The 23,218-nt window shown below is 43.7% G+C and overlaps 1 protein-coding gene across 2 annotated transcripts in view; it reads left to right on the forward strand.

The window, feature by feature from the left end:
* Nucleotides 1–2,750: 2,750 nt before the first annotated feature.
* Nucleotides 2,751–23,218, forward strand: part of FMNL2 (formin like 2) — a 305,055-nt gene continuing 284,587 nt past the window's right edge. For both annotated transcript variants that reach the window (XM_082840757.1, XM_082840758.1), the window contains exon 1: nucleotides 2,751–2,955. In XM_082840757.1, the coding sequence (XP_082696883.1) occupies nucleotides 2,839–2,955 (117 nt within the window). In that variant the 5' untranslated portion in view covers nucleotides 2,751–2,838. The remainder of the gene's footprint in view (nucleotides 2,956–23,218) is intronic.

Consider the following 23,218-nt stretch of genomic DNA (forward strand, 5'->3'; position numbering starts at 1 on the left):
AAAGCTACCATATGACCCAGCAATCCCACTACTGGGCATATACCCTGAGAAAACCATAATTCAAAAAGAGTCATGTACCACAATGTTCATTGCAGCTCTATTTACAATAGCCAGGACATGGAAGCAACCTAAGTGTCCATCAACAGATGAATGGATAAAGAAGATATGGCACATATATACAATGGAATATCACTCAGCCATAAAAAAGAAACGAAATTGAGTTATTTGTAGTGAGGTGGATGGACTTAGAGTTGGTCATACAGAGTGAAGAAAGTCAGAAAGAGAAAAACAAATACCGTGTGCTAACACATATATATGGAATCCAGAAAAAAAGAAATGGTTCTGAAGAACTTAGGGGCAGGGCAGGAATAAAGACGCAGACATAGAGAATGGACTTGAGGACACGGGGAGGGGGAAGGGTAAGCTAGGATGAAGTGAGAGAGTGGCATTGACATATAAACACTACTAAATGTAAAATAGATAGCTAGTGGGAAGCAGCCACATAGCACAGGGAGATCAGCTCGGTACTTTGTGACCACCTAGAGGGGTGGGATAGGGAGGGTGGGAGGGAGATGCAAGAAGGAGGGGATATGGGGATATATGTGTATGTATAGCTGATTCCCTTTGTTATAAAGCAGAAACTAACACACCATTATAAAGCAATTATACTGCAATAAAGATGTTGGAAAAAAAAAAAATCTGCCTGCCAATGCAGGAGACACGTGTTTGAGCCCTGGTCCGGGAAGATCCCACATGCTGCAGAGCAATTAAGCCTGTGCGCCACAACCACTGAGCCTGTGCTCTGGAGCCCGCGTGCTCCAACTACTGGAGCCCGCGCACCGAGAGCCCATGCTCTGCAACAAGAGAAGCCACCGCAATGAGAAGCCTACTCGCTGTAACTAGAGAAAGCCTGCGTGCAGCAACGAAGACCCAACGTAGCCAATAATAATAAATTTATAAAAAAAAAAAACTATAGGTGATTTGCTTAAGAGACCATACATACACAAGTTGTATTTGTGTGTATCTGCTCCATAGGCTTTTGGTAAAAATTCAACAGTCATTGAACATCTGCTATGCTCAAGTCATCTTGGGGTTTACAAAGCTGAATGAAACGTGGTCCTTCATGTTTGAGCCTTGGTGTGTTATCTTAAATGGAAGCAGCTGCTTTTTAACAAGAGGGTAACAACCCTAGTTTCATATCAGAAGTACCTGCTGAGCTTGTTAAAAATACATCTGCCCAGGCCCCAGCTCTTAGCTTAGGGAAATTCTGATAATAGTCAGGGCCCATGATGCCTGCAGTTTTAACAACAAGCTCCCCACATGAATCTGATATACAAACCAGGATGAAGAAACACTGCTTTAAGCTAAGAAAGGACTAACTGCAGGAGTTTAGCCACAAGTAAACCAGGAGAATGCCCTTGAAATCTACAAAGTGAGCAGCTGGCTAAAGTGGTTTATAAGGGTGTTTCTAATTCCACTCCTTCAGAATGGATAGTTACAGTCTGAAGAGCATCCTGTAGAACAGGGTTGGGCCCAATCTTCTCTGTAAAACACCTGGAACAAGAGTGCTGTAGAGGAATAAGATAACTACAGCCAAAGACCATCTTCAAAGTCTTCGCAAACACTCTGTTCTTATTTTTCTCTCACACAAAATATGGTTATTTGTGTAAATTTTCTCTTCACTAGATTGGAAAGTATTCCAGAGCAGGAGCTCTCTTCTTTCTTTCTCTAGTGAAGGAACACAGTAACCCACACATAATAGCTGTTTGACAGGTGTTTGTTTTGAATTCTTCTCATCCAAATCCTGGGGTCTGACCAGGATATATTTGCATATATCCATAGTGGATATTTATAAATATCCATAAAAGTATATATTTGTTTATAAAACATTTCAGTCGCACAAAAGAATACGTAACATACATACTGAAGAAAGAACAATAATAAAACAAGCACCTATGGACCCACATCCCAGTTTATGACATAGGACATTGCCAATACCCTTGAGGTCTCCTGTTGAACTAGATCCTATCGAACAGCTCCTGAAATTTAAATCGGAATGCGTGCATTCAATCATTGACTGATTGGCTCATTCATTCATTAGCCAAATGTGCCTACTAAGTGTCAGAATCGATGTAGACGAGGTAGTTATTTCTTCTGTTGGAGTGGGAGAGGGGGTTCAAAAGTGACATAAACTCTTTCCACAAGTGTACAGATTGTTTTTGCTGCAAGCGGCCCTAACCCCGCCTGGCCCTCCAGAGCGGCGTGGCTTCTGAGTGTGGACACTTTGAGCAGAAACTACTGGTCCCGGCAGTCCACGGGGCGAATGGGCGGAGCCGGGGCGGGGGCGGGGGCGGGGGCGGGGGCCGGGCGAGAGGGGGCATTGTGTCGGGAGCGCGAGGCTGCATTTGTCTGCTCGAGGTGCTGGCAGAGCGAGCGTCGTGTTCGCCGGCGTTGAGCTGGAAGTGTCAGCGGCGGCCACGGTCCAGGCGGAAGACTGAGTCGGAGCAACCACGCGCCCGCTGGCCGCTATTACTGGCAGGGGGCGGCGTGCCAGCGAAGCAACATGCAGATAGGCGCCCGGCGCCCTGACGACCCCTCCCGAGGAAAGGAGGCCGGGGCGGCGCTGGGGCGGCGGGGAGCATGAGGGAGGCCGGGGGGCGGCTTGGCTCGGAGCGCTGCTAGAGAGCGGCGCGCGCTGCACACTCGCCGGGGCGCAGCGGAGGGCGGGGAGCCGGGCAGGTCGCGCCAGCGCTGGAAGCCGGCCGCCGGGAGCTGTTCTGATTTCCGACGCGGACGCAAGGGGCCCGGAGTAGCCCCTGCCCCCGGTGTGCAGCCAACATGGGCAACGCCGGGAGCATGGATTCACAGCAAACCGATTTCAGGGCGCACAACGTGCCTTTGAAGCTGCCGATGCCCGAGCCAGGTGAACTGGAGGAGCGATTTGCCATCGTGCTGGTGAGTGCGCGGCGGCGGCCGGGAGCAGGGCCCCGGGGCTCCGACCAGGCGGTGCAGCTGACCCCAGCCCCCTCCCCTTTTCCCGGCGCCGGGAGCGAGCCTCCTGTCCCAAGGGGGAGGCTCCCACCTCGCCCATTGTGGCCTCCCCCGCCTCCTCTCCGCCCTCCTCCGAGCCCCCCGCGCTCGGCCTTCTCTGCGTCCCGGGATGGGGCCGGGGGCTCGGGGCTGGCTGCCTGGCGGGTCGGCCCCGAACCCATTGTCTGGCGGGAGAGGCACCTCGCAGCGCGTGTGCCCGGGAGGTGTGGCGTGGGCGTGAAGGGAAGGTGGCGCGGGCCGGGGAGGAGGGGGCGGCGAGCCGCTGAGGCTTTTTGTTTAAGAAAAAAAAATTCGCGCAAACCCCGAGTCCTCGAGGACGTCCAGCGGGCGCCCAGCCCGGGTCCTGAGGGGTGCGGGGCAGATGGGCGCATGTGGCCGGTCAGGGGTGCCGCGCCGCGCTGCGCTGTTCGGGAAGGCGAACTTGGAGGCGGACGTCGCGGCTTGGCCGAGGGGAGCTCCCCCAAAAGGGAAAGAGAAGGAAACCCGCGCGTGGCGGTGCGGCACCCTCGTCCCTAAGCGAGGAGGGGGACATCAGGCGAGAGAGAAGCTTCGTCTGCGGCGCGTTCCTTTTGGTCTTAAATGTTAAGACCACAAAAATGTGCAGTTTTGCGGGGACGTGTTGCGAGCTGACCTGACTCCAGGGGCGACCCCTCCCCTCCCTTCCCCCAGCACACCCAGCCAAGTCTGACTCCCGAAATCCGCTTCTCCTAGCTTTCCAGCTTCGCAAATCTGAGACATTGAAGACTCCCTTCTTTCTCCCTTTCCTGCTGGGACTAAGTTTCTGGGCCCTTCCCAGCCAGAGCCTGTCAGTGCTGTGAGCTTAGGAGGGTGTGGTGGCCTCCCCCGTCGACCCAGCCAGAGTCTGTACTGCGGTTGGTCCCTAGACTTCGATTTTTAGTGTCCTAGCCTCTTTCAAGCGGTGTTGGGAGGGAAACAGGCAAGATTGGAAGTGTTCCTAATACTTAGACTTGTAAATGTACACTTGTAGCCTCTTCCTAGCTAGTAATCTCTACATTCTACAGTGCTAGGCAGCAAGAGAAACTTGTGCTGAATCAGTCGAATTCTGCATCTGTGTGCGGGTTTTGGGCATGTAACCTGACAACTTTGGGAATCGACCAGAGTCTGAACACTGGGACGTTTAAGTTGCCTTTCCTCAGGCCTTTAAAAGGGGCTGGTTTGATATGGGGAGTAATGTTCTGGGTGGCAGATTCGCTTTGTGCTCTGTGGAAGAAGAGGCCACAAGCTTTTTCACACCACCTGGAAACTCTGGTGTGGCAGTCGGGAGATAGATGAGGCTGCCTGTCTTGCTTTGCATGGTTTGTGATCTCCCGCAGCTGCTCCCACTGTTGTGCAGAATGAGACACTCTGAAATGAAACAGCATAGGCTTAATTACTTCTCAAGGCAGCCTGGGTGCATACTTGACCTGTCTTTATAGGGACAAACCTTTTTAATTCAAAATCCTCTTCCTACCGGACAACATAGTTCTTACCTCGTAGCTCTGGGTTTTCTGTGTTTCCATCCATGCTGTGCTGGTGTGTGTGTGTCTGTGTGTGTGTACACTTGAAGTGGGAGGGCCAGTGACACAGGAAAACCAGATAATAGCAATAATGCAATTAAATTCTCAACTGGGATAGCACGTTTTGCATGAGCTTTCAGTTACCCTGCTGATTAGTGACACATGGTATGAATTACTCTTTAGAAAAAAAAGTCCCATCCTTAACATGGTGGGTTTGTGTTACTATTAAGTCTAGAAGTCACAAATTCAGTACGTAGAAATTCATGATTGTATATCACAAGCTCTTTGGGGCAGTGGTTGGTCGTGTGGCTACTTTTACTCTACTGTGTCACCCAAGTACTGGATGCGGTTCCTTTCTTAATTGCTTAGAATATTTTAAACCTTTCAAAACAAATAAACAAACAACAAAACCAAAAAATACCAGGCTGACCTTTTTTGGATTAAAACAAAGCTTTTGGGAAAGTCTCAGCTTGGGGGCCCTCTTGTTAGGGATGTACTTGGACGATTGACTTGGTGTTTCATGTAACACGCCCTGGTCAGCTCCAGCTGCTCTTTGGAGTAAGCTGTAAGAGGAGTTAAAAGGAATCATCTTTATGCGCTGATAGAAGTACAGAGTTATGGTGACTTTTCTTGTGGTCAGTTTTTTTCTAAAGTTGTACATGAAAAGCTCTCAACTGTGCTTTTCTTCATGAATTGCTTAAGAAATAGATCAAACCATTTAATTCTGAAGATCAAGCTTGAAGGACAGATTGTAGGTGGTAATGTTTAAAGTATATATATATATATATATAGAGAGAGAGAGAGAGAGAGAGAGAGAGAAATTCTCTGCCCTGAGACAATGGGAATCCTGTGGGCATTATTGATACTAGTTTTATTTCCTATATGATAAAGATCATATAAGTGTTTGGGGAGGAAAACAGGATAGTAATACTGTACAAGAAAGTATACAAGCACCTCATTGTAAATATGGCTTACATCAATAATTGGGCCATTTCAGGAATGGAAAACAATTCCTCTCACCTCACCAAGCTCTAGATTATATAAAGCATTGGGGAAGAGTAAATAAAAATTTAAATGACAGAAGTCCATCTATTTCTGGAAAATCTTGAGATGAAACTTACTCAGTGACTGTTCCCCACCACCCCCATCGGTCCACATGAGTTAAACCGTATGTATCTAAAAAATTAGTGGGCATGAATGGAAGGATGAGAGAGTAAAAGGTTGCTGAATAAAGCCCGCGTGCAGCAATGAAGACCCAATGCAGCCCAAAATACATAAATAAAATAAATTAAAAAAAAAAAGATCAGTGGAGGGGGATAGACTTTAAAAAAAGGTTTTTTTAAATAGGAAAGAAAATGAGATTTTTGAGTAGAGATTTGAGTTACTGAACTTCCTGTAATTAATGACTAGTAAAAATTGGATCCAAATCTTAGGAGTTTCATTCTCCTGAGGAGTCTTCTCCCTCCCTGAACTTGTCTTCAGCATCATTACAATAGTAACTATAAAACTTATATTTAAGGGAAAAGATTACTGACTCCTTGTATACACTTAACTATTTGCATCCTTGGACCTGCCTGTCAGGTAGAGCTATAAGGTGATATGCCTTTGTGTGTGTAGGATGTTTCTGTTACACTCTTCCATGGAAGTGTTTCATAAATTATAAATTCAATCATCTGCTTCAATCTTTGTTCCTTTAAGTTGTATATATTTTGTGTATTTTACAAGTAATATTTGTCTGTGTTTTTTGGGTCCCACACATTTATAATTATCTAAGTGGCTCTCCATTGTATTTGTTAAATATTGTCTAATTGTTGGGAATACACACACACACACATACTCCCATGTCCTTTATTCTTTTTTTTTTTTTTTTTTTTGCGGTACGCCGGCCTCTCACTCTTGTGGCCTCTCCCGTTGCGGAGCACAGGCTCTGGACGCGCAGGCTCAGTGGCCATGGCTCACGGATCCTCCCGGACCGGAGCACGAACCCGTGTCCCCTGCATCGGCAGGGGGACTCTCAGCCACTGCGCCACCAGGAAAGCCCCATGTCGTTTATTCTTAAAGATGATGCTATGAAGGTGATTTTGGGTGTGGTGAACAATTGATGGTCTTTGTCCAAGAATACCTCTTTGGACGTTAGATGCTCTGTATATTGTTCACTAATTTTTGGCTTGCAGTCACTGTTTACAATTTAAAATGTAAGCCCCTCAATCCCATTGTCAAGGAGCTGTCCTAAGGATCCTTTCTGAGTTTCAGAGGAAGATAATTGTAAGCCCCCCATCCTGGCTGCCATATCTGTGTGATAGCAGATGTCAGGCTGCTCTGCAAACAGATTAAAAAAGATTAGGAAGTGATGGTTTAGGGCCAGTAGTATCTTATGTTTAACACCAGGAACTACTTTCGTGTTTGATTAATTTGAGTCAGTTTCCTTTTCAGTTTTTTTTTTCTTGCCCTGAGGTTGAATGTAGTCACTGTACTTAGGAAAAAGTGGGAACATTTTCTGAGCATCTACCATGAGTATGCCCTATGCTTCCATGTTCTCATTTAATCCTCACAGTAACTCCAGCTATCAGTAACATTATAGATGAGGAAATAAAGATTCCCTAAGTTGCCTCAGGCCATGCAGTTATTAGATAACCAGTCTAGGGTTTTTAGCCAGATTTGGAGATCTCCTCCCCTACCCCCCACCCGCCCCCATTATATTATGCTTCCTTAGGCTTAGAACTGGAAAGAAAGACTGAAAGAAAAAAAAAAGGTCTGGAACTAGCAATAAAGCTGTTAAAAAAAATTCTAAATCTGGTAAGTGCAAGTTTCAAACTATAAAGCTGGCAGAAATTTCTTCGAAGCGACCCAAGTGCACTGTACTGTTTCTCTTTAGATGACATCCGTTTTGGCATCTTCACTGTGCTGTTCTATTTTCAGGCATGGAGTTAAATATTGATTTGGTCCAAAAGTGTACTCTTCAGTTTTTCCTTTCAAGGCAGTCTTGAACTACCTTGGTTGGGAAGTCCAGGTTTTCCACATCAGAGGGGAGAGACAACCCGTCCGTATAGTGCACAAGCTCCAAATGTAATTACTTGTGAAAAGGACGAGGAAGGTCAAGTTTTAACATTTAAATCTATTTCCCTCTGCAAGGTGTTGTTCCCTTTCAACCATTTCCAAGGAGAGCCTTTGCCATGAAGTCTGCTGAGCAGTTGGATGGGTAGGTGTGTAGTTAGGCCATCATCAGATGCATGCTGATTTGTTTTCTCACTTTTCTCCAGCTGAGAGGGAAGGGAGATGGAGAAGGGGGATGGATGGAGTGTTGCGCTTTGAGCTGTTACAGTCTCATCTAGGCAGTAACCCCCGAGTTGTTTTATTCTCCAGAGTGGGAATATGTGCTTAGGGCGGTGCCTTTCATCATTATCAGGGTGCATTTCCCCCCTAATAATATCAATAAAAAGTGTGAAGATACATTTGGGTATTTAGGATATAAGATGATCAAAGGCTATTCTCTGAATTGCAAATGCTTGGCTCCATTGAGAGACAGGCAGCCCTGTAAACAGATGAGATGCGGGGGAGAGAAGGTATGCATGCCCTTAAGTGATAAGAATTACTTTCACTTGTGGCCTTTCATTTAGCAAACAACATTGACTCCAGGAGCAGGAGACCTACTTTCTAGAATCATAATCTGCATCAACTTGGGCAACTCTTTCCTGTGATCCTCGGTTTTCTTCCTCTGTAAATGGGAATACAGTTTGATAGAACTGTTAGGATAGTCATGAGATTTTTGAAATCATAGCACTTGGAAGTGTAAAACTTCTGGAACGTGATATATTGTGAGCCATTAGCCGACTTCTCGTTTTGAAGATGTTTTGTGTAGAAAAGTATGTAGCTGTATTCTGTCTGCTCTAGAGAGTGGAATTTCCAGGGTCAGTGACTGAAAGTCACATAAGCATAAGGAAAAGTGTTCTAATATTCAGAGTTGTCAAAAAATGGAGACTGAGCTTTCCATTAGAGTTGCTTAGACAGAAGTTGTATGAAAAATGCTGATAATTGGAAGGTCTTTCTAAGCCCAGGCTCCAGCAAGTTCATGGCTTGCACGATGCCTTTCTTGAGGTGAGTCTGCCACATGCAGGTTTTGGAAAAAGAGTTATAGCACCTGAGAATGGGGAAGGGTCTACTTGGAGGCTCCTCCTGGGCTCAAAGAAGAGAAAAAGTAGTGTAGGCTCATGCTTGTTCTGGAAATTTATTTGACTTTACAAAAACTGTTGCCTGAAGGGCTTGGTCTTCATGAACTGTGCTCTTCTTTTCATCCTTAGGGCTTGGGGAATAAGGACAAGGTGAAGTGGGCTCCCTGGCCCTTGTATCTGAGCAAGTAACACACAAACAAGTGGCTAATTAAAGAGGCACTGATTCCAGAAGACACTCTCTCCATTGCAAGAGAGCAGTGGTACCTGGACTCCTCTTAGAAACAAGGCAGTGAATCCCTATAAAAGAACAGACTGGAATTGCTTAGAAGGGAGGGTGGGTTCCCAGCTGTGCAGCTGCTTGGTGGACCCGCTCTTGCAGAGTGGCTCTTCCACTCTACAGTGGGGGACCTTTCCTACCTTCCTCCATTGCAGGAAGTATATCTGTAGACTTCGGGGACCTGGTTTCTGTAGACAGGCTCATGCACCTTCTTGGTTCTCACCTACTTGAACACTGCAGGCAGAGGTAACTCATCTCTTGTCTTCCCTTTAAGATGGTGTCTGCTCAGACTGCAGGGTGATCTTCCCTCCCCAGTCACTGCATCCTCTTCTCCAACACCCCTTACCGCCTCCCCCAACCCCGTCCTTTCAACACAACACCAAGGACTGTGCAGTTTCTGGTGTATATAATTTGGAAGGGATGTCTAGGGAAGAGCTGGTAGGTCAGAGAGCTGTTTCATGAACTGTGATTCAACCGAGGCCCACAAATGTGGACCAGGATGGCTCAGAATCCCTAAATTGGGAAAACTCCCTACTTGGAGGTATGGTGGTATATGTTGTAAACAGATAGCAGTGCACTTTCTTTTCACACTCTTAAAAAACTGACCAAGGAAACATGACCAGTGGCATCAGAGCTCATGGTCTGGCCCCTTATCACAAACTTTTTATAGTTTCTAGGGCACAGCAAAGCTGTTCCCCTGGTCACATCTTCAGCATTCTTGCGCCACCTGGAACTGACTTCAGTGACTCTTATTTCACATGTAACCTTAGTCCACTTTTGTTCTTTGCTGAAGAAGCTTTGTTGCATTGATAAGCTGCTGCATCCATCACCACAGAAGCTGAAAACTTTGAGGTGTTTACACCTTGCTATCTCAGGGGTAATCTCCCTTGATTGACTTCCATATGGTAGATGGTACTCCTGGCCTGGTTTATCCTAAAAACTGGTTGGCTTTGGGAAAGGTGTCAAGTCGTTCACACTTTGGCCCCTTGCCCGGTGCTGGTCAGTCACCTATCTCAGGTCCTGCCTTGAGTTGAGGATTTGCTCAGGAACCTGCCTTCTCTTTTGTTTTTCTTTTTCCCGTGGAAGTTCGGCTGAGCACTTTATTCAGGTAGGTGACGAAGGGATTGACAGGCTAAAGTGGTGCTTCTCAAACTGGGCTGCATATCAGCATCACCTGGAACCCTCAAAAACAGATGTTTGGGTCCCACTCCCAGAGATTCTGATAAGTTTGTCTGGAGTGTGACCTGGGCATCCGGATATTTTAAGGCTCCTTAGGAGATGTGAGCAAGCAGCCATGATTCAGAAGCCACGTGCTAGAGCAGTTTTTCCCCTTTCCCTACCTGCCCCAAAGACCAAGCATAAGAGTTAAAACCACAGGGCTTCCCTGGTGGCGCAGTGGTTGAGAGTCCGCCTACCGATGCAGGGGACACGGGTTCGTGACCCGGTCGGGGAGGATCCCACATGCCGCGGAGCGGCTGGGCCCGTGAGCCATGGCCGCTGAGCCTGCGCGTCCAGAGCCTGTGCTCCGCAACGGGAGAGGCCACAACAGTGAGAGGCCCGCGTACCGCAAAAAAAAAAAAAAAAAAAAAAGAGTTAAAACCACAGCAGAAATTTAGAGAAATTAAGCAAAGTTGAGAAGGGTTAAAAAAAAAAAAAGCTCTTAAAGACATTTGATCCAACCAAAAGCACCAAGATGAGAAATACGGAAGAGATGGATCAAAGCCTGTTGAATGCTAGATTTATTTAACTATGCATTTAAGAAATGACCATAATGAAAATTTGCAGAGGAAGTTCTACATATTATAGCTAAAGAGTGATCAGTGACCCTGAAGTGTACTTCTGGGGCAGAACAATCAATAAATCACTTGTATTTTTGCTTAGGCCTCTATTCTCAAGCCTAACTATTTGTTGGTTCAGTGCAGGCCTTTTGCTTTGATCTCTGGTTTTACCACTTACAAAGACTCATGAGCTTGGCTTCCCCGAGTGAAATTCAAATACACTTGTGAAATGTAAACAACATTCATTTATTAAGAATCCTATAATCAAGGCAAATTGGCGTGCTTATATGAGCAATTAGCTTTGAGAATAGAAAGATAAATAGGTTGCTAGGTCAAGAATGAGCTGGTTGTTCTCAGTGCAAGACTCTGGTTATTCCTTTAATAGTTATAAGCAAATAGACATTCCCCTTATTCATAATCTTTAACATTTGTGGTTTGGGGTTAGAGGAACAGCGTATGTGGTTTTCTGAACTGAGAGGATAGCAGCAATTGTCTCATTTTCGTCTAGAAATATAAATCTTTCCAGGAAATGTAGGTAGTTGGTTTATGAGCAGATGAAACTTTCTAGTAATTGGGACAGGGCAAAAGAAGGCATGGATTTAGATGGGAATATTAAAGAATAATGGAGTTTTACTTTGGTGGGGAAGGTTAAGATGACTTTTACAGTGGCAGAAAGATTGAAAATAATCTCATCTGCCTTCAGCAAACAATGATCTTGTGTGTGTGTGTGTGTGTGTGTGTGTGTGTGTGTGTGTATAGAAGGAAGCCTTAGGATAACTAATAGTAGGAGAATTGGATAGAACATGATTGGACTTGCACCATGGCAACATTGCTCTGTGAGTTCAGTACCACTAAATGTCTTATTTGTGAAAGCTGGGGAACCTGCATGGAAAGGTGATGAATCATGTGAATAGCTTTGTAGGTCGCTTTGAGTTCTGGCCCTCTCAGTCCCCAGTATGGTCAGCCTTATGGTTCTTCTAAGGAAGCTTTTCCTCTTTAGTGACAATGTTGACTAATTAGGATTCTTTATCCCCAAGAACTTCTGCCTGATGAACCTAGGAAGCCAATTCAGTCCAGATGTCTTGGGACTAGGATGCTATAAACTTGGAAGTAGTGATTCCCCAGGCCTAACACAAAATCATGATTCTGTTGCCAACTAATCAGGCCATCTAGATGCAAACCTGGAGAGACCATTTAGAACTGTGTGGCCTCCTGGGTTTGTGGAACCATTCAGCCTGCCAGTGTTCAGCTGCTTCAGTGTCCTTTCACTGCAAAAGTTTTGAGTCTCGGGATAGGCATTTATTTGGATTAGAAATCTTCAGATCACCTGTGAATTTACCAGGTCGTGGTCTTCATTTAATGGAGTAATTCTTTAACATTCGACATCTATATTTTCTTTCACCAATGATTGTCAGAAGTTCCCTTAATTTTTCTATCGATAATGGAGAAATTAAAAAATTCCTCTTTTTGTTGTTCTCTGGGATGATATCTCCTAATCATCCTTAAAGTTGTTTTAATTGACAAATAATATACAAACAGAAATGGGCCCGTATCGTAAGTGTACAGCCTGATGGACTCTCATAACCTGAACACACTGCTGTAACCAGCCCTGAGTTCAGGAATCGGAATCTCAGTCTCCCTGTTTTTCTTTAAACATGGGTTCACTTGGCTCCTTGCCTCCCCAGCTGCACTTACTTTCCAAGTGGCCCGACTTACGTGGAAGAAAATAGGCCACAGGATTGTGCCTTGTGGTCTGATTCTAAATGATTCTAACCGTGAGGTTTCCACCACTTCCTTCCAGAGATTTCCTCAGTCCGAGGAGGCCTAACCGTTAGGAAATATTGACATTACAGCAGGATACCGCTGCTTTTAGTTACATCATCATTGATAACCCTAATGGTATTTTTTTTGTATTTGTAGAGTATCTCTGTTTTTCATAATAGTGAGAAGAACATATTTTGATTTGTATTCCTAGAATAAAGCATGAAGCAGGGAGAGATTTCCACAGTTGACAATGAGCATTGGCCCTTTTGCGTTTCAGTACTTGGCATTGGGCACAGGTTTTGTGTATTCCCTTTTACACCTAAGTTTCAGCCTTTAGGTTTTGTCACCTTGATGATTCTTTTGAAATATTAAAAAGTATAAGATTGGGCTTCCCTGGTGGCGCAGTGGTTGAGAGTCCGCCTGCCGATGCAGGGGACACGGGTTCGTGCCCCGGTCTGGGAAGATCCCACATGCTGCAGAGCAGCTGGGCCCGTGAGCCGTGGCCGCTGAGCCTGCGTGTCTGGAGCGTGTGCTCCGCAACGGGAGAGGCCACAACAGTGAGAGGCCCACGTACCACAAAACAACAACAACAACAACAAAAAGTTTGCCAAGCCCTTGTCTAAAAGTATATATGTACTATATGAAAAAGGATTAAGAATATGGAAAAATAAAGTTGATTTAAAAAAATAATAAAAATAAAAAGTATAAGATTGTAAATTTCATCTTCTGGTTCCATTGTCCCATCAAAGTCCTGTTACATTACTGCAGATGTCCATCCAGTTTGAGAGGCTCTTTGGCTGTGTTTGTTGTGAATGGTTTACCTTCCATTGTCTCCTCTGTAACTTCTGTACACCCCCCTACCCTCCACCCGCTTTCTCATTGAAGCTGTCCACAGTCTGGCCAGACCCATCTTCTTTTCTGTTTCCTTCCTACGCCCAGACGTGGAGATTGCTTTATCTCTGTCCACAGAGCAGGCTTGTACTTGCCCTCCACTATGCCTTTTCTCACGTGATTCTCTTACATATGATGTGCTCTCTTGGCTTCTCTGCTTATTGAACTTATATCCAGCCTTCAAGGCTCTTCTGAAATCCCACTTTTTTCTTGTGTCCTTGCAGACCCGCATCAGCTTGGGGGAGGTGGGAAAAACGACTCTTCTTTGATCTCTTTATAGTATGAATTATTTCTCTTACTCATGAGGCCCTGGATTAAATATCACCTTGTGGGAGGTGTGACTGTAAAATAAGGGGATGCTTTTATGTATCGCTTTGTAGTCACTCCTTACACTGTCAGCCATCTGTTTATGTCCCTGTTTTATTTGCCAATTTGCACTGTGGGCTCCTGCAAGGTAAGGATCACACCTTAAAGGCCCTGGAAGCTTCTCCTTAGCCAGCACAGTACTTGGCCCAGGGACGATCTTAGCAGATAATTAATGACTTGATCAGAGAATGCTGCCCCCTGAAACAGGCCCAGGAATTGAGTAGCTGCTCCAAGAACTTATCTAACTGGCCATTCTGGGCTGACTGTGAATTGCACATAGCTTGCCTTTGTGTTGAAATGACACTTTGTCGCAGTTTGCCACTCACCTTGGTATTCCCCCTATCACTTGACTTTAGTAGGTGCCCAAGAACACTAAGCATACAGAGATGATAAGTTGGAATCGTGCTATTGCCTGACTCCTTATGGAAAACTGGTGAATTAGGAGAAGAGGGGGAGGGCAGTAGAAGTGGCCAAAGGAAATTCGTGGTTTTTCACTGTCACTAAGCCCGATTGGTGCGTCATGATGTGCTGTAATCAAGTGAGTGAGTGGTAGCACTGTACCATGGGACTCTAGTAAAGTCAAACATCCTTCAGGACAGTCCCTTTGTTACTGGGAGTGAGGCAGGTTTCAGTGAACAGCATTCCTTATTTTGGCATTTTAGTGCTTTCCTGTTTGCAAAGTGCTTGCAAATGATCTTTTGTGATTCTAAGAGTTCTTAATAAGTGAGGCAAATAGGGTCTGAAGGTATGTGGCTTGAAGTTACAGAAGAAGGTGGTGAGGTTGGTGAGCCCATCCTAGGTCCTCGGTCACTAAAACTCCAGGGACATTCCAGTGTCAAATAAGACACTGTTTATGTGTTCTGTGCTTTATAAGCATTATCTTTGCTCTTGGCCACCCTCGGAGGAAGATACTATCTTCCTTTTCCAAATGAGGCGGTGGGGCTCAGAGGGGTAAGGTAGCTGCTCCCAAAGTATGGAGGCAGGATTTGAATCCTGGCCTGTCCGATGAGAGAACTCACTTGTTTCTTCTGCACTGTGTATACTTTCAAGTTATAAGATGTCATTAAATGTTGGCTTTTTGTTCTTTGTTCTTCATGTACCCTCTAGACTAAATTCATTCACACAATGACTGTCCATTGTGAGTATTGCATCAGTATAGTGATAGATGTACCAAACTCTGAGGGTTCAGAGAGAAAGTGTCGTTTGTGTATTTTGAGTGTTCAGAAACAGCTTCCTTGGAATAGGAAGTAGAGCGATGCCAGCTTGGTCCCAGTCACTGCTAGACTGCACATTTTATTCTATATTGTACAGTTTTACTCACTTGTCACTGCTTAAGAAGGGCTTATACTTTAATCAAACAGTCCAGTAATGTTTATCTAGCAGTTACTATGTGCCAGGCAGTGTCATGGGCACTGGAGGATGTGGTGCTGCATGAGGCCTACCAGTCACCTGCCCTCAAGGAGCTTACATTCCAGCGGTGGGAGGGAGTCGGGTGGGGCGGGGGGAGGCGGAGCCAGACATGAAATGGACCTGGATTTCCAATGCTGGCAAGTGCTGTGAGGAGAATAAAATAGGACAGTGTGAGGTGATGGCTCTCATTTAAGATCTGAGTGATGGTGAGCAGGCAGGTAAGAGCCCTCAAGCAGGAGTAACCAGGGCTTGATTTGTTTCTCCCCTGCTGGGCCAGGATGGGCTTCCTTGGTCCCCGGAGCAACTGAAGGGAACAGCAAGGGGGATGTCCTCAGCCCTGAAGGCTTCAGACTTCACCTATGGGGAAGGCTGGAGGAGGCTGGAACCAGGGGTGCAGGAGTCTGTTTCCTTTGTCATAGCAGAGCTGTTTCTTGTAAGGGACTCTGTGTAGTCACATCTCTGCCACTTGTTGAATTCAAAAGATTTTTAGCAAATTGCAGTCTTGTCACTGTTCTGGACCCATGAGACATCCAGGTGGGGAATGGAGTATTTGATTAGTGTAGCAGTGCCCTTCTAAGTAAAGGCTCTCTGACGGCATCCAGTACTTGGAATGCCCTTTTTATCTACTTGAAGCTATTGGTTGAAAAGACACTTCTTTGTTATAACCTGCTACTAGCTTGTTGCTCAGATCGTTCCCCCTTTTCTTTCTTAATTTTTTTTTTAATTTTAAGGGGCATATGGGAATTTTATATAGAGGTTTGAATCAGAGGTTAAGGATAAGATAAAAGTTGGTTTAGATAAAATTATCCCTGAAGTCCCTTAAGTTGCTCATAAAGGTGCAGTATGCACAATTCTGGATGAACAACCCTGGAAAGTAAGTCTTAGGCATGTTAAAGTTTAAAAACCTCTGAGCTTGACTAAAGGAGCAGCCACAGAAGAAAAGTCTCTGTGCAGATGTCAGGATATCCCGACCATTTGGCTCTCAAACCTCCAGCAGTGACCGGAAAATGGGTGGGAACACTACCTTCTTCTTGCCTTAGATTTACTCCATTCAGTATCACATTAAGCCTTTTAATACATATCACTGAATTTGTTTCTTGCGAGGATCTAAAGGCAGGCCTCAAGTTAAATGTGGGTTGGATGCACGGACAGCAGTAGTAACAGTAGAGGTCACTTATTGTGCATTTCTTTAATCATTTCCGTAAACACGAAAGGTGACTCAGGACACCTGAAAGGTAGGGATCGCCCCTGTTTCATCTAGGAGAAACTCAGGATTCCAGAAGTGTAAAGGAGCTTGCCTCAGGACACACATTTCTAGGAGGTACTGGAGCTGAAAATCAAACTTTGCTGACTCTAAAGCTATGCTCCTAACACACTGTTTTGACTCTCAGCTAGGAAAACACAATACAAATATGATACGTATAAACATAGTGGTTCAGAGTAAATTGAAAGCCCTGTGAGGATAAGTTCAGTAACTTTTCAGGCTCTTTTAATTTTGTTCGTATATACCCAGAACCAACAGTAACTATATGTCCTTCCAAAAAAAAAAAAAAAAAATATTGACGATAAAATAAGAACTGGATGAATAAGCCACTGTTGAAATAGTAGAGGCCAACCAAGTAAGCTTGTGATCAAATTGGCTTTTTCTAATAACAGTTGTCCTCTGAAGGCTCTCTTTCAGACAACTGTCTCTGAACCTTTGTTTTTTTTTAAAAAAATGTCCCTAGTAAAATGGCTGTGTTGTTACAGCTTGAAGGCTGTGGAATAAGCCTTTTGATCAGCCCTCAGTGATAACCCACAGACTTGGACTTCCTTGTGAGGGAACAACCCTTATTATCTTGTATTGGTAGGCTTTATGTTGGGGGGTTGCTTATTTTTAATAAACGGAGCCCATGCAATCCCATTCATTCATTCAACAAATGTTTTGTTTGGGTGTGTGCTCTAAGCCAGGCACTGTTAAGATGCTGGGACACAAAGGTGCATGAAGCATCATCTCTGCCTTTGAGGATTGACTGCCGAGTGGGAGAGATAGGCAAGAAAATGAAAATAGTAGCCTTTTTAAAAAGCATTTATCATATACGTATGTGCTATGTATATAATGGGCTATAGAAGGGTATGTTAAGGTTAGTCTTGTAACATTTCAGGTAAGCTGATAAATCTTGACAAGTTAATTAATATGGCCCAAAGTCATAATTCATGAAGTACAGACAAAATGAATTCTGTTCTGTGCCTGAATGCTTAAAGATTCAGGTGTGTGTAAGCGTGCCAACCACTTGGAAGAATCTGGTAAAAAGTCCTAATTCCCAGGGACAACGTTTAAGATGGTAGAGGATTCTACTCTGAAGAGCAATAGACTAGGAGTCTTCCTCCTCTCGGTTGGAAGTATTGGAAACCAAGGAAATGTGCACTACACTCGCTTTGCTAGAAAGTTGGCAGCCTTCTCTATAAAGCTTATCGTAGGAAGGGATGGCATTGGACCATCAGGACCCAGAATTGGGCATTTAACTGAACTGTTTAAAAAAAGGCTTAGTTTAAAAAGCGCTTGTTTCCGAGCATAGGCTTTGGGATGAGACCTGAGTTGGAATCAGGATTTTGCTGCTTACCGGTTGGGTGGCCTTTCTAAGCCTGGGTAGACATGCATGTTGTATGAGCTCCAGACCTACCTCTTTGGATTGTTGCGAATATTAAGTGACATTGCTTAGTCCGGTAAAGTTGTGGCACTCAGGGACACACTTCCCAAAAAGTGGTGGCTCTGATTACTTTGTACCCTTTTAATCTGCCTTTATTAAAGCCCTGACTTGAGGGGCTAGGCTGTGGACACTAACAGGGCTCCTGTGACTCTCACAGATAACTTTAGTGAAATCGTTATCAGCCACAAATGTGAAGAGCACCTGGAATTGAACTGAGGATGGCTTTACGTTGGCTTTTCCGCCTTAGATTGCACTTACTGACCTTCTTTCACGAATGAATGTTTCCAAAGGTCTGGTCCATTGGTGTGCAGCCTCTACTTGGGTGTTTTATCCTGATTCCTGTATGTTTTGTCCTATCTAGGAAAAGAAAGCCTGTTGTTTCAGGGCATTGGATTGTTCCATTTCAGAGCCAGTGGAGGTGTTAGCATCTTCATAATTGGAGCAGAGGACCAACATGCAGTGTACTACAGTGTGACCACTAGGCAGCTAGTTCAGATGAGAAAATATGTTCAAGATCGTGACCATCTGGGCCTTGAAGAAACTGCAGTTGATGTTTTGAAGGCTCCAGCTTCAATCCGGGATGGATGGAGTCATTCGGACTTTATTCTGATTCCAGTAGTGGCAAAAAAAAGGATTTGTGTAACTTGTGTAGATGGCCTTCTGTTTGAGATAAGAGCATTGTCCAATAAAAGTTGTGTCCTTGTTTCAAATCGAGAATACAGTGCCACCTGACTCCATCTAGGAAACAAAGTTGTAAGTCATTATGCGTTGCATTACCCCAGTAACCCCTTGCTGTATTTTTTCTCTAGAAGGTTCCTTATTATCTATTTGATTATCTATTATCTACACTGTAAATCTTGCTGAATCAGACAGAGCTTATGAAACTGAGGCCAGTCCCAAACCAGATCAATATACTACCACCATCCTGGAATGAGAGCCTAGAATTTTCTGAAGATGCTTTTACACATTTTTCTTTCTTCCTCACTTTCCAGTGAGGAAAATTGCTCTTTTTCTCTCAGCTGATAAATGTCACTTTTGCCCTAAATTTTATAGTGGTATTCTACTTTTTAAAGTTTCTGAGATAAAAGAATATTTGATAGAACTGTCAGACTAGTATGATAACATTGTCTGTGTTCCCAGACCCTTGAGGGTTCTTAAGTCTCGTGGGCTGAAGCTATGTGCGTATTTTTCTTGGTGGCCTATTTCCATATCAAATAGGCTTAAGTTTTGGATTTTAGTAATGAAAGTATGAACCCAATCTGTCAGGCTTCTTATGCCATTTATTGTAGCCCTTAGTCAGCTTAGGATTGCATGAAAGGAAGTAATAAGCCAACTTTAAGAAGCTCCAGATGAAAAGGATTATAACATGGTACAAAAATATTAGCATGCCCGGCCTAGCCATGTGACTCATTCCTTTTCGAGTATCCACTTTGACAGCTTTTTTGAATTACGCATCAGTCACCATGTTGGTATTTTTGGCAGAGTTGCTAGACTTTAGCCTAAGGTTCGTAATGGTAACTGCCAAAAGTGAACAAAGAGGAAAATTATAAATGAAACATAATAGCATCACAAACATTTATTTTTTTCTTGAGCAGAAACAAAATTGGGAGTTAGATGATGTCTTGTCCATCACCCCCCAAGAAAACCACTGCTTTATCCCAATGAAAATAAGACTCTGATGGGTCATCCCCAGTCTTTGGCTATTGCAACGGTGCTTCTTATGATAGTTTCCATTCAAGAGTTTTCCTTCCCAAGTCCTCTCCCCTACGCTAGGAATCATTCTTTTAGGGCTTAAGGTTTTTCTCCTGATGTCCTGGTGACTAAGCTTGCTTTGGGATTGTTCCACCCTGGACTGCATGTCGTCCTTCTGGGAAGAAACTCCGTGCACTTCAAAGGAGCAGCAGATACACAGGGTGTATCCAGAAATAAAACTCTGACCCTTTGTCTCTCTCCTTTTCATCTCTGTCTCTTACAGGCATCCTTTCCTTCTGTGCAAACAGACCCTTGTAATCGTTGTCGTCTATCCTGCTGTTAAGTGGTTTGCATCACTGCTCCAAATATGTGCTGCAGTTTCATGCAGAAATCTCCTTCCACGCAGTTTAATGCTGTGCAGTGCATGTGTACTTTGCAGCATGTGTACTTCACTATGAGAAATACTCCTAATGGGTATATTCTTAATGAAATAGTCCCAACATTACTGAATAGTAGGATGAAATACCCAAAGACCTAAAGAAATACAGTCCAAGCTTCTCTCTCCTCATCTCCTTCCTTCCCTCTTCAGAGGAAACATACCGTGAATTGGCATGTGTCCTTCCTATGCACATTTGGCAAAAATAAATTCCAGTTCTTTGAATTTATAGAAATGGTATCATAACCTATGTGTCCTTTTGAATCTTTATGCATTTGGTTGGAGAAGTATTCATGTTGATGCATGTAGCTCTAGGTCAATTAACTTTTGAGTCATATTCATTGAATGAATGTACCATAAATTATTTACTGTTGGTCCTCCTTATTCGGGGATTCTAGATTTAAAAGTTTGCCTATTTGATAAACATTTATAATCCCAAAGTCAGCACTGTGGCACTTTTGTGGTCATTCATGGATCACAGGGTGGTGAAAAATTTGAGTCACCCGATGAGCAATTTCCCTGCTGAGGTTGAACAGTTGACGTTCTGCTTCTTGTTTTTGCTGTCTGTCTGCAAGTGTCCTTTCGAGTTTACTTCCACGTTTTTCACATTTTTGTGTGTTTTGTTGGTGATTTTGCTGTGTAAAATGTCCTCCAACCGGAGTGCTGGTGTTCCTGGTCTAGTGTTCCTGAGCACAAGCAGACTGAAGTGTGCTTATGGAGAAAGTATGCTTGTTGGATAAGCTCTGTTCAGTCATGACTTAGAGAGCTGTTGGGTTGAGTTCAATGGTAATGAATCAACAATATATATTACGGTAACTTTAAACAGAAACGCATGAAACAGTTTTATGTATTGATGTGACCAGAGGCTCACAGAAACCTAACCAGTGGTAGGACAGAAACCTACCCCCCTGTAGGATGTACAGGGGACCATCTTGGCTTCAGTACTGAATTTCCAATTCATCTTTGATTTTGGTGGGAGGAATTCTTAATATCCTGCTATTTTTATCACCATTTCCAAAGCCATTGAATAGTTTTGGAAGAAGGGGAAAACTTGTGGAGTCTGTTTGACCTTGTTTATTTGCTCAAGTGAGGATTTCACTCCTTCTACAAGAGTTGCAATGATAATTTTTACCACTGATGAGGGCTTTCTATGGGCCAAGCCCTCTGTGAGTGCTCCATGTGTATTTCTGAGAATAATCCTGTGGTATTTTAACAATTTACCTAATAAATGGTTGAGCATGATTTGAACTAGGCACTCTTGTCTCCACAGCACACATTCAGCTATTCTGCTATGTACGCTCTTGGTGAAGATGGAGGGTTAGGGGTGAGGATGGAGTGGGCCTGGAGTAGATATCACTTAGGAAGGTGCCATTGCTCAATAACAAGCTGCAGGCGGTGAACCCAAAGGACTGCTTATTGAAAAGGAATGCCACTATTTGTGTTAATTTCTCATTATCAGTAAGGAGAAGCTGCAACTAACGCATAATGAAGGGGGTTCTATAAGCCACCAATAGCATCACCATTCTTCAGAGAGATCTCACTTGTTCCTAGGAAGGCGAATGAACTGAATGAGATTCAGTTCACAGTAAGGTGAATGAGAACAATTGATGTCATTTCTTAGAATCAGTGACTTCTTTCTTTTTTTTTTTTTTTTTTTTTTTTTTTGCGGTACGCGGGCCTCTCACTGTTGTGGCCTCTCCCGTTGCGGAGCACAGGCTCTGGACGCGCAGGCTCAGCGGCCATGGCTCACGGGCCCAGCCGCTCCGCGGCATGTGGGATCTTCCTGGACCGGGGCACGAACCCATGTCCCCTGCATCGGCAGGCAGACTCTCAACCACTGCGCCACCAGGGAAGCCCTCAGTGACTTTTTTCTTATTAATAAATCATCTATACGTTATCTTCTGGAAGTAAATGTTCATGGCCGACTCTGAAAGAGTTAAGTTTATTCTTTGAATCATTGTCTTTCTAACTTTTGACTGCAACTGAAGCTACAATACATTTTACATTCATGACCTAATATATACAAGTTCTATAAATCCAAATAAAAAAACAGTTCCATAAAAGAATACTTATCTTTACTAAATAGATTGTACTCCAGTTTTTATACCACTCTATTCTTTTGAAACATGGTTGTCTTATTTTAGATGGAAAAGATCTGTTATGTGATAATTAAATTCCAGAAATTGTTTGTAATACAATACTGAAGCAACCTGGTCAGGTATCATTTAACCTCCTTACCTCATTAAAGCCCACACTGAAGAAATTGTTTACTTTTCAGATTTGATCTTTAGTCTCTTCCTTAGGTCCTTGATGAGTTGCCAATATCTATTCCTTGTGGTTATGCTGAGATTGGAAACATTTGCTTTATAAAATTTTTGACTGCATAATAAACAGTGGAGAAGAATTAAGACTCAAGAGGGTATTGAGAAGAGCCCTTAATTTTAGCAGGTATGTTAATATCTTTGGATCTATAGCCTCATTTTTTTCCCCTAGAAATACATGTCTCTGGAAAATACTATACTTACAAAGTAAAAGAAACAGTTTTTATTCTGATAACTTCTGATATATGTCTTCTAGTTTTGCATATGTGATGGGAATCTGGATAATGATAACACAGTTGTGCACAGTTTTGTTTGAAATTTAGCTTGATATCTTCAACTTAATTTTAAGTCAGTGAAATGCTTCCCCTAAAATAAAAATGAAAAACCAAAATCACATGTCAGCCTTTTGGGGTGTCTGTGCTGAATTGCTTGTAGGTGATTTCTGGAGCTATATTTTTTGCTTTCTTTCAAGTATGCTTTTAAAGTTTCTGATAACTTTATAGATAATTGTCCTCATTTATTACGTCTGTGTTGCTATTCACATCTGCTCCTCTTGACTTCAGTAGGAAAATATATCATAATGGAAGGTGCTTTGATATTTTGTTTCTGTATGCCTAAATTTTACATTTGTAGATCTCACAAGGTAGCGCCATTCTCAAAAAATCATTACCTTTCCTGGGTTTCTGTTTCACAGTTTAACTATGAGGGCCGGAGACTTAAACCCAGGGATTTTAATCCCAGCTATGCCAGCCACATCCCTAAGATCTCCTGTATTTAATTTAACTTCATCATCTGCAAGCAGAAATATATACTGCTCTTAGCATCTCAGAGCATTGACGTGGGATAAATTTTGCAA

The sequence above is a fragment of the Leucopleurus acutus genome (genome assembly GCF_964270905.1).
Source record: "Leucopleurus acutus genome assembly, chromosome: 6".
Taxonomy (NCBI): domain Eukaryota; kingdom Metazoa; phylum Chordata; class Mammalia; order Artiodactyla; family Delphinidae; genus Leucopleurus; species Leucopleurus acutus.